Source organism: Triplophysa dalaica, chromosome 10 (assembly GCF_015846415.1).
Source record: "Triplophysa dalaica isolate WHDGS20190420 chromosome 10, ASM1584641v1, whole genome shotgun sequence".
Lineage (NCBI taxonomy): Eukaryota > Metazoa > Chordata > Actinopteri > Cypriniformes > Nemacheilidae > Triplophysa > Triplophysa dalaica.
In genome coordinates, this window is record NC_079551.1 from 13,594,110 (window position 1) to 13,609,165 (window position 15,056).

A 15,056-nucleotide genomic window follows, 5' to 3' on the forward strand; every position below is an offset into this window, starting at 1 on the left:
CATGGAATAAACACTTCAGGATACAGTAAGAGACAGCCCCCACATACAGTCTTTCAGAGAATGAGGAGGTTTCTTTGTAAAGATAATGCAGTGAAAAAATCATTCACAGTCTGGGAGATGTGGTCACTACGAAAAAGAACATATTAGACAACTATAAAGGGATTTCACAAAGAACATGTTTGGGTTCAGACAATATTTTGTCTAGAGGCTCTAATCAGGGTCCTTCCTGCACAGATTTTTAGACCACTACGCAGGATGTAAACACTGGCGCAGAAGCACTTGCGATTTCATCTTTATTTTTATTAATTAAACCAACATATATAATTAAATCTTAAACATATTCTCTTATAAACGTTCCGTTGTTTGTATTTTTTTTTAAATGTTAAAACTGAAACAGGAAGTTCTTCAGGACCATCGCTGGATTAGTGTTGCTTGCGTTTTCCAAAGTGGTCTTAAGGTATCTTTATGACCACATATTTGGGTCCTGGAAGTTTTTAAAGTTTATAACATGTTGGAGCAGGTGACAGTCAGAGGTTTAGAATGATCAGGGACTTTCAGACAAACAGTCATGCACATGTTGTGCGTTAACAACAAATGATCTAATCATGACTAATAAAGTCTGGTGAGATATCACATAGTGAACCCATGATGAAGAGTCTGATTTGTTTCCCTGTGAATATGTCTATTATTTTTATGACCATATTTGTACTGTAAAAATAAAGGGTTGTTTGTTACAGTCTGTGTATGTCAGCCCTGCGTGTTTATTCATCTGTGCTGTAAAGAATTATAACCAGTTTTTCACTAGAAACAGAGATGTCTTGTGTGCTTTTGAATAAAAGCAAGCCTGTGTATGGTTCTGAATGAATGTGAATACAATACAAATGATGAACAGTCATATTTTTTAGGAGGAAGGCAATAAATGCAAGGCAGAAGATTCTCTAATGGGCTTCAACATATAAATTGTTTTTTCCCCCAAAAATACAACAGATGTAATGATACATTTAATCGAAACTCTATAAAATGAAGTCAGAATGAGAAAATTTCACCCCACCCAAACCCAAACCGAAAACACTCCGCAGTGTTTTCAGAGTGTCGAGGAACTGAAATAACTTCGCGTCAATGTTTTTCTCTCTCCCACGAAAACAGTAATTATTGTATGTTTCTATACGGGATTATATATATCCACACGCTGCAATTTTATTAATGAATTTATTTAACTTATTTTGAGTGCATTTTTCTTTGTGTTGATCTTTCTATCTCGGACTGTTATTTTTTCTATCGCTTCTGTTCTCGTCTATTTTGGATTTTCGATCTTGGAGAAGTGAAAACTAATGCCAGCCAGATATAGGTCCACACCATGAGCAACAGAAGCTTTTTGGATGACTTTTTGAAGATATGACATATATTGGTTTTATTCGCTCTGCGCTTATGGCTTGCACGTGGTAAGTGTTTTGTGTTATTAAAATGAATTAGGAAAACGATTAACTCTTGTGTAAATCATATGATAGGCTATATATATATACATATAGGCTATATATACCGTGTTTTATTTTTACTGAAGCCGACAAAAAGTCTAAATAGAGCTTCCGATCAATTGTTTATTATGAATGACGTTCATAATGCAAAGTATTGCGTAAACACCACGCATGCTGATTGAATGCACAGTTTTAGGCACAATAGATAACTTTTGGAAAATGGATAAGACCGGAAAGGAGCTATTTTTGAAATAAAGCGGTAAGAAACCGCCTTTTAAAACCGTATAACCGGGTCAAAGTGCGAAAAAACCCTCTACAGGCTGCGCGGGCATATCCCGTATCTACCCGCGTCCCACTGAAACATCATCACCCAACGATCAACGGAACTGCCAAAGAGATAATACTAGTAAAATAATGTGTTTTTTCTCACCTGATTTTATTTAAAGTATGGTGAAGTCGGCTAAAATGTGACACGTTTTGGTAAATGACTTAGAAAAGCTACCATAAAATAAACCACACATGAGAAAATATCATGGGTCTCATATGATGTTTCATAATTTCTCACTTTGTGTTTCAGTTGATGCAGATGTAGTGAAGTCAGTGTCAGTGATGGAGGGAGACTATGTCACTCTTCACACTGATCTTGCTAAAAACCAGACAGACATTACAATAACATGGAGTTTTGGACTTGAAGCGACTCGTATAGCTGATATCTTAAAAAGGGATCAAATGAACCATTTCTTTGTTAGTAAGGATGGGATATTCAGAGATCATCTACAGTTGGACAATCAGACTGGATCTCTCACCATCACAAACATCAGAACTGAACACACTGGACTTTATAAACTATTTATTAGCAGGGACAAGGTCTCATTTTTTGTTTTTAATGTTACTGTACATGGTGAGTAATGCTTAATTATATAAAAATGAACATCTAGTTGTCTGTAGGTAAAGTATTTATATCTGTCATATTTTCCAGCTCGTCTGTCTGTTCCTGTCATCATCAGAAACTCTTCTCAATGTTCTTCATCATCAAAAAGATCTTCAAAATGTGTGTTGTTGTGTTCAGTGATGAATGTGACACATGTGAGTCTCTCCTGGTACAAAGGAAACAGTTTATTGTCCATCATCAGTGTGTCTGATCTCAACATCAGACTCTCTCTGCCTCTGGAGGTGGAATATCAGGATACAAACACATACAGATGTGTCATCAACCATACCATCACAAACCAAACTCAACATCTGGACATCAACAATGTCTGTAAATCATGTTCAGGTAACAGCAGTAAAATGAGTTATTGGTTTTTAATGGCTGTTCCCTTCATTATACAATATCATGCTTGAACTCACACATACATTTCTGAATTTGTTCATCACAGCACTCATGATGAAGCCACACTGGGTGGGAATCACAGTTTTTATTGTAATGCTGGTTATGACGACTGCAGCTCTGGGTGTAATGTGGTTTCTCTACTACAGGAAAACTAGACACAGAGGCAAGTATTATATGTTTTTAATTGTATTAGTTTCTTATTAGAGTCTTTCATGTGGTGTGAAAACTGATTATTATTGTAAACAGTTCAGACTCATGATGAGGAAGAGCTTCATTATGCAGATACAACATTTAGTGCACGCCATAATGAGATTTCGGTAAGAGTTTGTGTTGCTGTGTGCGTCTGTATCTTGCTATTTGTGCCCCTTTGGTTTCTGTCAAAGATTTGGTCTGTACAAGCAAAAAAAGTGTTTTTTGTGCTACTTTTGTAAGTGGTGATCCATCAGGCGTCAAGCTGTCTTAAAAATCTCTGGATGCTTGCGATACATTTGTGCTGTATAGGGCTAAATAAATACCTCAGACAGCTGCGACTGAACTCAAACCACACACACACATATAACCGAATTTGTGACTGAATACAAGTAAATTTGTACGAAGTGATATGCTTTGTTTGTTTTGTCTCTTGGCTTATGTCTAAGTATGTAATGTCTGTACAGCTCTACAAAGGCAAAACATTGTAACAACGAACACAATTTTTATTTTCACACACTGACTCATAGCAAAGCTAACCCAAACCAAAGTAATGCCTCTGCAATGACAGTGAACTTGTTTTTTCCTCATGTATCTTGTGTCATGTGTTTTTACAGAAAGCTGATGAACACACGGTGTATTCAAGTGTTGCTCTGAGTTGACGTCCTCCTCATATCATCTGTGCGTCTTCATTATGAACCACACATTTATGTTATACATATTTATGTTATGATATTTAAATTGTACATTTTTGTATGTTATGCTGTTGTATTAATTTATTTTGTAATTACTTTAAATGGTAATGTCGGTTTTCTATGAATGAATGATCCACAAATATTTTATTGTTCCATACCCCACATGGACAACATGTGACGGTTTTATGGGATTTTGGAGTTGGATAGCTTCTTCCGCCACATTTAACTTTCTTTTAATCTAGATCTTTTGACTTTTTAGTGGTTTTCGTAAAGTAAAGTAAATGGTTTTTGATGACACAAGTGAAAAAATATATATATATATTTATATTTTTCCATTTAGTAAGATTTGTTTTACTTGAAGCAATGTTGCAATACTGTTGTTAACCTCTAGGTGGCAGTATAACCAAACGAATTAGTGTGCATGAACCTGGGGTAGAAAGAGGACAGGTGATATATAAAAAAAAACAGTGAACATAAAGGTAAGTAGTTTGAGGGGATTTGTAAGGAATAGAAGTTCATTAAAATAAGACAGGATATAGGTTGTTCATACAATATAAACAATACGTTGTGGCCTCAGTGAGATTATCTAACTGCATTTTGAATGCATTGTATTTGGATGCACCAGCTTGAATCCAGAGGGACTCTTTGTGGAAGCTGTTTGATGCTTTCTGTTTATTCCTGGTTTTAATAAATGTTAAATGAAACGTGAAGATTTACGAGTGCAAAAACTGCAATAAGTTAGTCTGCAAGACAATATGCAAAACGATTTTAATGTTTCATTTGACATTTATAATCAATATCAAGAGCAACAAACACATTTCTGCCTAAGTCAGCCTTTAACTTTTTTTCTCATTTGTGATGTATTAACTTTAAATTACATTTAATTTAAATGACATTAATCTTACGACATTAGGTTATATTGGTGTTATTATGGCACATTTGAGCAGCATTAAACAGTCTTTGTATTAAACCATGTCATGCTGCAGCTTAAAGATGACTTTTGTTAATGTTGAGCACATTTACTGTCTATAGTTTGCTATTATTCATATTGGTTGAAATAATTGATTTAATATACATATTTAAAATAGAAGACAATGCAAATGTATAGAAGAATGTTCATTTCATTTGTAAATTTTGGAAAAGTTTATTTCTGACCCTGGTAGTAGTAACCCCTTCATTTTTTAGCATTTGGATTTAACGATTCCCGGTTGATGGTGAGGTATGTAAGATAGATCAAGATTTCATATTCTAATTTTGCTCTTATATTATTATACTGGTTATCGTTGCAGTAATGTCTTGATCAGGGCAAGTTCTGCTATATGTACATTGTGCATATGTGCTGTTCATCTGGCTTGTTTGGGGGGAAATTTATTTTGATTTTTGATAACTAATTTGAAAATATATAAAACTATTTATCTTATTTAGATGGATTTGTCTGTCTTTTATCAGATATTGCTATCGTTATGTGTTTTATTTGTGCTGGGCAAATGTAAACAATAGGTCAACTAGCCAAACTTGACAGAATTGGAGTGGGGCCAAGTTTGCGTGGCTCCTCCCTCAGCCGATGTCATCTGAACTTTTGAAAAACTTGAGATCAGAGCCCGCGAAACAAACAACAGTGTTGAAGAACTGAATCTCTTCGTCGCTAATTTTCTTTACGAAAATCAGGAATATTATTCTGTGCTTTTATGGTAGCCCTATTGCATAGACTGATCCACAGTCTGTCGAAGACATTTATTTTTCCATCTTTCTTTTTGAGGATCTTTCTCGGACTGTTTTTTTCGTCAGTTGCTTCTCTTTTTGATCTTTAGTTTAAAGAAGTGAAAACTAATGGCATGCTTTCGTTTCATGATGTTCTGAAGCTTTGTGAAGTGACCCTCAAAACAACCAGACAGCCTAAGTTACCATGTGCAGCATAAACGTTTTGAAAATATGATTTATAAATCGGTTTTATGCGCTTTGTGCTTATGGCTTGCACGTGGTAAGTAGATTATTTTTATTCAAAGTAATTCACATAACAATTAACTCTTGTTGAACTTGAAATAATAGTCTGACTGTTACTTTTTTGTAATGAAGCTTCGTCGGACTGAGATTTTAAATAGCTGTGAATGCGCTTTGACTTTCGGCTGTAAAAAGTATAAAAATGTTTGGGGTAAATAATTGAGTATAGTCTGCAAAATATGTTCAGTTTGCACAGCTGCATTAAAAATGATGAATGGACAGGTGAGGACAGGTGACGGATCGTATCGCCAGATTTGAAAATAAACCGGGAACAGACCTTGGTCCCACCTCGCATCGCCTTTGTCCGCTTATTTTGTTGAAGTGCAAATACACGCGAGACGCGCCGACCCCCAAACGATAACGCAACTGCTGACAAAGATACTTAAATAACACGTGCCTTCTACACAATCGCACATGCGTCTATATTAGTTTACCTATAAATATGTGTCTATTTATTTATTGGTGTGTTAGTGAGTGAGTAAAGATGTGTCAGCTTTTAACTTTTTTGTTCTTCAGGTGTGTTTGGTGCTGATGCAGATGAAGTGAAGTCAGTGTCAGTGATGGAGGGAGATTCTGTCACTCTACACACTGATCTCACTCACATACAGACAGATATACAGATACTCTGGACTTTTAAACTAAACACTCGTTTGGCTGAAATCATTAAAAGGGAACAGATGAACATTTTTTTTGTTAGTAAGGATGTGATATTCAGAGATCATCTACAGATGAACAATCAGACTGGATCTCTAACCATCACAAACATCAAAACTGAACACTCTGGACTTTATCAACTACAGATCATCAGTGACAAGATCTCATTCACAAGTTTTACTGTTATTGTCCATGGTGAGCAATGTAGCCTGTTCCTGTCATCATGATATACTCTCATGTCATTTATAGTTCTAACATGTTTGATCTGTTAAAAGTTTATCGTTTATGAAATCAGATACTTTTATGTTTCAGGTGTGTTTGGTGTTGGTTCAGATGAAGTGAAGTCAGTGTCAGTGATGGAGGCAGATAATGTCACTCTACACACTGATCTTACTAACATACAGACAGATGATCAGATACTGTGGCAGTGTGTTAATCGAGGGACTCGTATAGCGCAAATATATAAGAAACATATGGACATGTTTGACAGTAAAGTGTTATTTGGAGACAGACTGAAACTGGACAGTCAGACTGGATCTCTCACCATCACAAAAATCAGAATCACAGACACTGGACTCTATAAACTACAGATCATCAGTGACACAGGAAATTCATACAAGAGATTCAATGTAACTGTCAGTGTCTATTGTGAGTAAACCGATGTGTTTAACTGGTTATTCATTATTCAGTAAGGAATGAAACAACACATTGTTGACCAGGGCAAATGGGAACTGGAGGGAAGGATGGGGGTCATAGTACATGGAGTGAATTTTAAAGGGGAATGGAGTGGAGTCTATATCTTGGAGCTTCAGATCTTGGTGGTTCAGTGGTTCTTCAACGGTTCTTTGGGATGATTGTGGTGCTAGCACCAAGATTTGGTTCTAGATATAGCACTTAAAGTGGTTCCCCTATGATTAAGAGTCAAGAACCACTTTTGGTGCTATATAGCTCCATTTTGAGTGTAAATATAATGGGATTTTCTGCACCTGCGGTTTGTAAAAGTTAAGTGCCCCCATCTAGAGTTCTCCCAGTGTATCCTTTCTATTTACACCAAACCCTTTGACTGGATTGCTTGGAGGCTTAGCAGTTATTACCAGTTATTACCACTTTGCTTACATAATGAACAACAGTTGCCTTTGCTAGTGTTATAAATTATTCTAGGGCACCTAGAATATTTTGCTTGTACATACCTTCATGTTACATAATCTTTACAGATTTCCTTATCAATAATTCATTATTCATGTCAAACATTTTAATTGTATTCCAAATATCCAGCTCGTCTGCCTGTTCCTGTCATCTCCAGAGACTCTTCTCAATGTTCTTCACCATCAGAAAGATCTTCAGTGTCAAAATGTGTGTTGTTGTGTTCAGTGATGAATGTGACACATGTGAGTCTCTCCTGGTACAAAGGAAACAGTTTATTGTCCAGCATCAGTGTGTCTGATCTCAACATCAGACTCTCTATACCTCTGGAGGTGGAATATCAGGATACAAACACATACAGATGTGTCATCAACAATCCCATCACAAACCACACACAACATCTAGACATCAACAATGTCTATGAGGCATGTTCAGGTAACAGCAGTAAAATGAGTTATTGGTGTTTAATGGCTGTTCCCTTCATTATACAATGTCGTGCTTGAACTCAAACATTTCTAAGTTACATTTCTGAATGTGTTCATCACAGGACTCATGATGAAGCAACACTGGGTGGGAATCACAGTATTTATTGTAATGCTGGTTATGGCGACTGCAGCTTTGGGTGTATTGTGGTTTCTCTACTACAGGAAAACTAGACATGTGGGCAAGTATAATGTGTTTTCAACTGTATTAGTTTCTTATTAGAGTCTTTCATGTGGTGTAAAACCTGTGATTTTTATTGAAAACAGTTCAGACTCATGATGAGGCAGATACAACATTAAGTGCACGCCAAAATGAGATTTCGGTAAGAGTTTGTGTTGCTGTGTGCGTCTGTATCTTGCTGTTTGTGCCCCTTTGGTTTCTGTCAAAGATTTGTTTTTTACAAGTAAAAAAAAAGTTTTTTGTGCTACTTTTGTAAGTGGTGATCCATCAGGCGTCAAGCTGTCTTAAAAATCTCAGCATGCTTGCGATACGTTTGTGCTGTATAGGGCGAAATAAATACCACAGACAGCTGCGAATTTGTGAACTTGGAATAGCTCTGGAAGTAACAAAGTGCAAATTCTGCCACCAAATTGTAGGAGTTAAAAGACTGAATACAAGTAAATTTGTACAAAGTGACATGCTTCGTTTGTTCTGTCTCTTGGCTTTAGTATGAATGTGTAATGTCTGTACAGCTCTACAAAGGCAAAACATTGTAACAACAAACACAATTTATGTTTTTCACACACTGACTCCTAGCAAAGCTAACCCAAACCAAAGTGGACTTGTTTTTTTCCTCATGTATCTTGTGTCATGTGTTTCTACAGAAAGTTGATGAACACACAGTGTATTCAAGTGTTGCTCTGAGTTGACGTCCTCCTCATATCATCTGTGCGTCTTCATTATGAACCAGACATTTATGTTGTACATATTTATGTTATGATATTTATGTTGTACATTTTTGTATGTTATGATGTTTGTATTTATTTATTTTGTAATTAATATATACTGTAATGTTGGATTTCTATAAATAACTGATCCACAAATATTTTATTGTGTCATACCCCACATGCACAACATGTGACGGTTTTATGGGATTTTGGAGTTGGATAGCTTCTTCCGCCACATTTAACTTTCTTTTAATCTAGATCTTTTGACTTTTTAGTGGTCTTCGTAAAGTAATGTAAATGGTTTTTGATGACACAAGTGAAAAATATATATATATTTTGATTGGACTTTAAAATGTAAAAAATATAAAATAAGACAAAACAAGCACTGAGATTACTTTATTTTTAAGATAAAGACATTTCTTAGTGTTTAGTAATATTAAAGTGAATAATATAAATCTTAAGGATGCCAACCTATCAAATTTACATTTACATTACATTTAGGCATTTGGCAGACGCTTTTATCCAAAGCGACTAATTTTTATCCTATACATTTTACATAGGTATTTGTAATACCCTGGGATCGAACCCACAGCACAATGCTCTTACCACTGAGCTACAGGAATACCCCTTTCAAATAATTGAATGGATATTTAAATTGTATTACAACATGTTTATGTAAACTTTTGGTCCTGTTGTACAAATGCGGTAAACAATCATTTCAAATGAATAGTTACAAACATGAATTTTAGACAATTTTTTATATTTATCCATTTAGTGAGATTTGTTTTATTTTGAGCAATGTTGCAATACTGTTGTTAACCTCTAGGTGGTATAGTGTATAGTATAACCAAACGAATTAGTGTGGGGTAGAAAGAGGACAGGTGATATAGAAAAAAAACAGTGAACATAAAGTTATGGAGTTTGAGTATTTGTAAGGAATAGAAGTTCATAAGACATGATATATGGAGTTCATACAATATAAACAATACATCGGTGGCCTAAGTGAGATTAACTAACTGCATTTTGAATGAATTGTATTTGGATGCACCAGCTTGAATCCAGAGGGACTCTTTGTGGAAGCTGTTTGATGCTTTCTGTTTATTCCTGGATTCAATAAATGTTAAATGAAACGTGAAGATTTACGAGTGCAAAAACTGCAATAAGTTAGTCTGCAAGACAATATGCAAAACGATTTTAATGTTTCAGTTGACATTTATAATCAATATCAAGAGCAACAAACACATTTCTGCCTAAATCAGCCTTTAACTTTTTTTCTCATTTGTGATGTATTAACTTTAAATTACATTTCATTTAAATGACATTAATCTTACAACATTAGGTTATATTGGTGTTATTATGGCACATTTGAGCAACATTAAACAGTCTTTGTATTAAACCATGTCATGCTGCAGCTTAAAGATGACTTTTGTTAATGTTGAACACATTTACTGTCTATAGTTTGCTGTTATTCATATTGGTTGAAATAATTGATTTAATATACATATTTAAAATAGAAGACAATGCAAATGTATAGAAGAATGTTCATTTCATTTGTAAATTTTGGAAAAGTTTATTTCTGACCCTGGTAGTAGTAACCCCTTCATTTTTTAGCATTTGGATTTAACGATTCCCGGTTGATGGTGAGGTATGTAAGATAGATCAAGATTTCATATTCTAATTTTGCTCTTATATTATTATACTGGTTATCGTTGCAGTAATGTCTTGATCAGGGCAAGTTCTGCTATATGTACATTGTGCATATGTGCTGTTCATCTGGCTTGTTTGGGGGGAATTTATTTTGATTTTTGATAAATAATTTGAAAATATATAAAACTTATTTAGATGGATTTGTCTGTCTTTTATCAGATATTGCTATCGTTATGTGTTTTATTTGTGCTGGGCAAATGTAAACAATAGGTCAACTAGCCAAACTTGACAGAATTGGAGTGGGGCCAAGTTTGCGTGGCTCCTCCCTCAGCCGATGTCATCTGAACTTTTGAAAAACTTGAGATCAGAGCCCGCAAAACAAACAACAGTGTTGAAGAACTGAATATCTTCGTCGCTAATTTTCTTTACGAAAATCAGGAATATTATTATGTGCTTTTATAGTAGACCTATTGCATAGACTGATCCACAGTCTGTCGAAGACATTTATTTTTCCATCTTTCTTTTTGAGGATCTTTCTCGGACTGTTTTTTTCTTCAGTTGCTTCTCTTTTTGATCTTTAGTTTAAAGAAGTGAAAACTAATGGCATGCTTTCGTTTCATGATGTTCTGAAGCTTTGTGAAGTGACCCTCAAAACAACCAGACAGCCTAAGTTACCATGTGCAGCATAAACGTTTTGAAAATATGATTTATAAATCGGTTTTATGCGCTTTGTGCTTATGGCTTGCACGTGGTAAGTAGATTATTTTTATTCAAAGTAATTCACATAACAATTAACTCTTGTTGAACTTGAAATAATAGTCTGACTGTTACTTTTTTGTAATGAAGCTTCGTCGGACTGAGATTTTAAATAGCTGTGAATGCGCTTTGACTTTTAGCTGTAAAAAGTATAAAAATGTTTGGGGTAAATAATTGAGTATAGTCTGCAAAATATGTTCAGTTTGCACAGCTGCATTAAAAATGATGAATGGACAGGTGAGGACAGGTGACGGATCGTATCGCCAGATTTGAAAATAAACCGGGAACAGACCTTGGTCCCACCTCGCATCGCCTTTGTCCGCTTATTTTGTTGAAGTGCAAATACACGCGAGACGCGCCGACCCCCAAACGATAACGCAACTGCTGACAAAGATACTTAAATAACACGTGCCTTCTACACAATCGCACATGCGTCTATATTAGTTTACCTATAAATATGTGTCTATTTATTTATTGGTGTGTTAGTGAGTGAGTAAAGATGTGTCAGCTTTTAACTTTTTTGTTCTTCAGGTGTGTTTGGTGCTGATGCAGATGAAGTGAAGTCAGTGTCAGTGATGGAGGGAGATTCTGTCACTCTACACACTGATCTCACTCACATACAGACAGATATACAGATACTCTGGACTTTTAAACTAAACACTCGTTTGGCTGAAATCATTAAAAGGGAACAGATGAACATTTTTTTTGTTAGTAAGGATGTGATATTCAGAGATCATCTACAGATGAACAATCAGACTGGATCTCTAACCATCACAAACATCAAAACTGAACACTCTGGACTTTATCAACTACAGATCATCAGTGACAAGATCTCATTCACAAGTTTTACTGTTATTGTCCATGGTGAGCAATGTAGCCTGTTCCTGTCATCATGATATACTCTCATGTCATTTATAGTTCTAACATGTTTGATCTGTTAAAAGTTTATCGTTTATGAAATCAGATACTTTTATGTTTCAGGTGTGTTTGGTGTTGGTTCAGATGAAGTGAAGTCAGTGTCAGTGATGGAGGCAGATAATGTCACTCTACACACTGATCTTACTAACATACAGACAGATGATCAGATACTGTGGCAGTGTGTTAATCGAGGGACTCGTATAGCGCAAATATATAAGAAACATATGGACATGTTTGACAGTAAAGTGTTATTTGGAGACAGACTGAAACTGGACAGTCAGACTGGATCTCTCACCATCACAAAAATCAGAATCACAGACACTGGACTTTATAAACTACAGATCATCAGTGACACAGGAAATTCATACAAGAGATTCAATGTAACTGTCAGTGTCTATTGTGAGTAAACCGATGTGTTTAACTGGTTATTCATTATTCAGTAAGGAATGAAACAACACATTGTTGACCAGGGCAAATGGGAACTGGAGGGAAGGATGGGGGTCATAGTACATGGAGTGAATTTTAAAGGGGAATGGAGTGGAGTCTATATCTTGGAGCTTCAGATCTTGGTGGTTCAGTGGTTCTTCAACGGTTCTTTGGGATGATTGTGGTGCTAGCACCAAGATTTGGTTCTAGATATAGCACTTAAAGTGGTTCCCCTATGATTAAGAGTCAAGAACCACTTTTGGTGCTATATAGCTCCATTTTGAGTGTAAATATAATGGGATTTTCTGCACCTGCGGTTTGTAAAAGTTAAGTGCCCCCATCTAGAGTTCTCCCAGTGTATCCTTTCTATTTACACCAAACCCTTTGACTGGATTGCTTGGAGGCTTAGCAGTTATTACCAGTTATTACCACTTTGCTTACATAATGAACAACAGTTGCCTTTGCTAGTGTTATAAATTATTCTAGGGCACCTAGAATATTTTGCTTGTACATACCTTCATGTTACATAATCTTTACAGATTTCCTTATCAATAATTCATTATTCATGTCAAACATTTTAATTGTATTCCAAATATCCAGCTCGTCTGCCTGTTCCTGTCATCTCCAGAGACTCTTCTCAATGTTCTTCACCATCAGAAAGATCTTCAGTGTCAAAATGTGTGTTGTTGTGTTCAGTGATGAATGTGACACATGTGAGTCTCTCATGGTACAAAGGAAACAGTTTATTGTCCATCATCAGTGTGTCTGATCTCAACATCAGACTCTCTATACCTCTGGAGGTGGAATATCAGGATACAAACACATACAGATGTGTCATCAACAATCCCATCACAAACCACACACAACATCTAGACATCAACAATGTCTATGAGGCATGTTCAGGTAACAGCAGTAAAATGAGTTATTGGTGTTTAATGGCTGTTCCCTTCATTATACAATGTCGTGCTTGAACTCAAACATTTCTAAGTTACATTTCTGAATGTGTTCATCACAGGACTCATGATGAAGCAACACTGGGTGGGAATCACAGTATTTATTGTAATGCTGGTTATGGCGACTGCAGCTTTGGGTGTATTGTGGTTTCTCTACTACAGGAAAACTAGACATGTGGGCAAGTATAATGTGTTTTCAACTGTATTAGTTTCTTATTAGAGTCTTTCATGTGGTGTAAAACCTGTGATTTTTATTGAAAACAGTTCAGACTCATGATGAGGCAGATACAACATTAAGTGCACGCCAAAATGAGATTTCGGTAAGAGTTTGTGTTGCTGCGTCTGTATCTTGCTGTTTGTGCCCCTTTGGTTTCTGTCAAAGATTTGTTTTTTACAAGTAAAAAAAAAGTTTTTTGTGCTACTTTTGTAAGTGGTGATCCATCAGGCGTCAAGCTGTCTTAAAAATCTCAGCATGCTTGCGATACGTTTGTGCTGTATAGGGCGAAATAAATACCACAGACAGCTGCGAATTTGTGAACTTGGAATAGCTCTGGAAGTAACAAAGTGCAAATTCTGCCACCAAATTGTAGGAGTTAAAAGACTGAATACAAGTAAATTTGTACAAAGTGACATGCTTCGTTTGTTCTGTCTCTTGGCTTTAGTATGAATGTGTAATGTCTGTACAGCTCTACAAAGGCAAAACATTGTAACAACGAACACAATTTATGTTTTTCACACACTGACTCCTAGCAAAGCTAACCCAAACCAAAGTGGACTTGTTTTTTTCTCATGTATCTTGTGTCATGTGTTTCTACAGAAAGTTGATGAACACACAGTGTATTCAAGTGTTGCTCTGAGTTGACGTCCTCCTCATATCATCTGTGCGTCTTCATTATGAACCAGACATTTATGTTGTACATATTTATGTTATGATATTTATGTTGTACATTTTTGTATGTTATGATGTTTGTATTTATTTATTTTGTAATTAATATATACTGTAATGTTGGATTTCTATAAATAACTGATCCACAAATATTTTATTGTGTCATACCCCACATGCACAACATGTGACGGTTTTATGGGATTTTGGAGTTGGATAGCTTCTTTGGCCACATTTTTTTTTTTAATCTGGATCTATTGACTTTTTAGTGGTCTTCGTAAAGTAATGTAAATGGTTTTTGATGACACAAGTGAAAAAATATATATATATTTTGATTGGACTTTAAAATGTAAAAAATATAAAATAAGACAAAACAAGCACTGAGATTACTTTATTTTTAAGATAAAGACATTTCTTAGTGTTTAGTAATATTAAAGTGAATAATATAAATCTTAAGGATGCCAACCTATCAAATTTACATTTACATTACATTTAGGCATTTGGCAGACGCTTTTATCCAAAGCGACTAATTTTTATCCTATACATTTTACATAGGTATTTGTAATACCCTGGGATCGAACCCACAGCACAATGCTCTTACCACTGAGCTACA

General features: G+C 35.4%; 3 protein-coding genes across 8 annotated transcripts; all 3 read left to right on the top strand.

Annotated features, from left to right (window-relative positions):
* Positions 1–916: 916 nt before the first annotated feature.
* On the top strand, positions 917–5,116 carry LOC130429543 (uncharacterized). 2 transcript variants are annotated; one of them, XM_056758176.1, is made up of 7 exons: positions 917–1,154; positions 1,320–1,442; positions 2,053–2,376; positions 2,455–2,751; positions 2,855–2,971; positions 3,055–3,125; positions 3,615–5,116. In XM_056758176.1, the coding sequence occupies exons 3-7, from the start codon at positions 2,085–2,087 to the stop codon at positions 3,657–3,659; spliced, it is 822 nt and encodes a 273-aa protein (XP_056614154.1). In that variant the 5' UTR covers positions 917–1,154; positions 1,320–1,442; positions 2,053–2,084; the 3' UTR covers positions 3,660–5,116. The 2 variants fall into 2 exon arrangements, with proteins under 2 accessions (XP_056614154.1, XP_056614153.1); XM_056758175.1 differs by having other exon boundaries at positions 917–1,442.
* Positions 5,117–5,584: 468 nt separating this feature from the next.
* LOC130429536 (uncharacterized) lies at positions 5,585–9,211 on the top strand. Of its 3 annotated transcripts, none has more exons than XM_056758161.1 (7): positions 5,585–5,673; positions 6,210–6,542; positions 6,660–6,995; positions 7,623–7,925; positions 8,038–8,154; positions 8,240–8,295; positions 8,798–9,211. In XM_056758161.1, exons 1-7 carry the CDS (start codon positions 5,625–5,627, stop codon positions 8,840–8,842), a joined length of 1,239 nt encoding a protein of 412 aa, XP_056614139.1. In that variant the 5' UTR covers positions 5,585–5,624; the 3' UTR covers positions 8,843–9,211. The 3 variants fall into 3 exon arrangements, with proteins under 3 accessions (XP_056614139.1, XP_056614140.1, XP_056614138.1); XM_056758162.1 differs by having other exon boundaries at positions 8,038–8,150; XM_056758160.1 differs by lacking the exon at positions 8,798–9,211 and having other exon boundaries at positions 8,240–8,599.
* A 1,958-nt stretch (positions 9,212–11,169) lies between these two features.
* On the top strand, positions 11,170–14,551 carry LOC130429537 (uncharacterized). 3 transcript variants are annotated; one of them, XM_056758165.1, is made up of 7 exons: positions 11,170–11,258; positions 11,795–12,127; positions 12,245–12,580; positions 13,208–13,510; positions 13,623–13,739; positions 13,825–13,880; positions 14,378–14,551. In XM_056758165.1, the coding sequence occupies exons 1-7, from the start codon at positions 11,210–11,212 to the stop codon at positions 14,420–14,422; spliced, it is 1,239 nt and encodes a 412-aa protein (XP_056614143.1). In that variant the 5' UTR covers positions 11,170–11,209; the 3' UTR covers positions 14,423–14,551. The 3 variants fall into 3 exon arrangements, with proteins under 3 accessions (XP_056614143.1, XP_056614144.1, XP_056614141.1); XM_056758166.1 differs by having other exon boundaries at positions 13,623–13,735; positions 14,378–14,484; XM_056758163.1 differs by lacking the exon at positions 14,378–14,551 and having other exon boundaries at positions 13,825–14,180.
* The last annotated feature ends 505 nt before the right edge of the window (positions 14,552–15,056 follow it).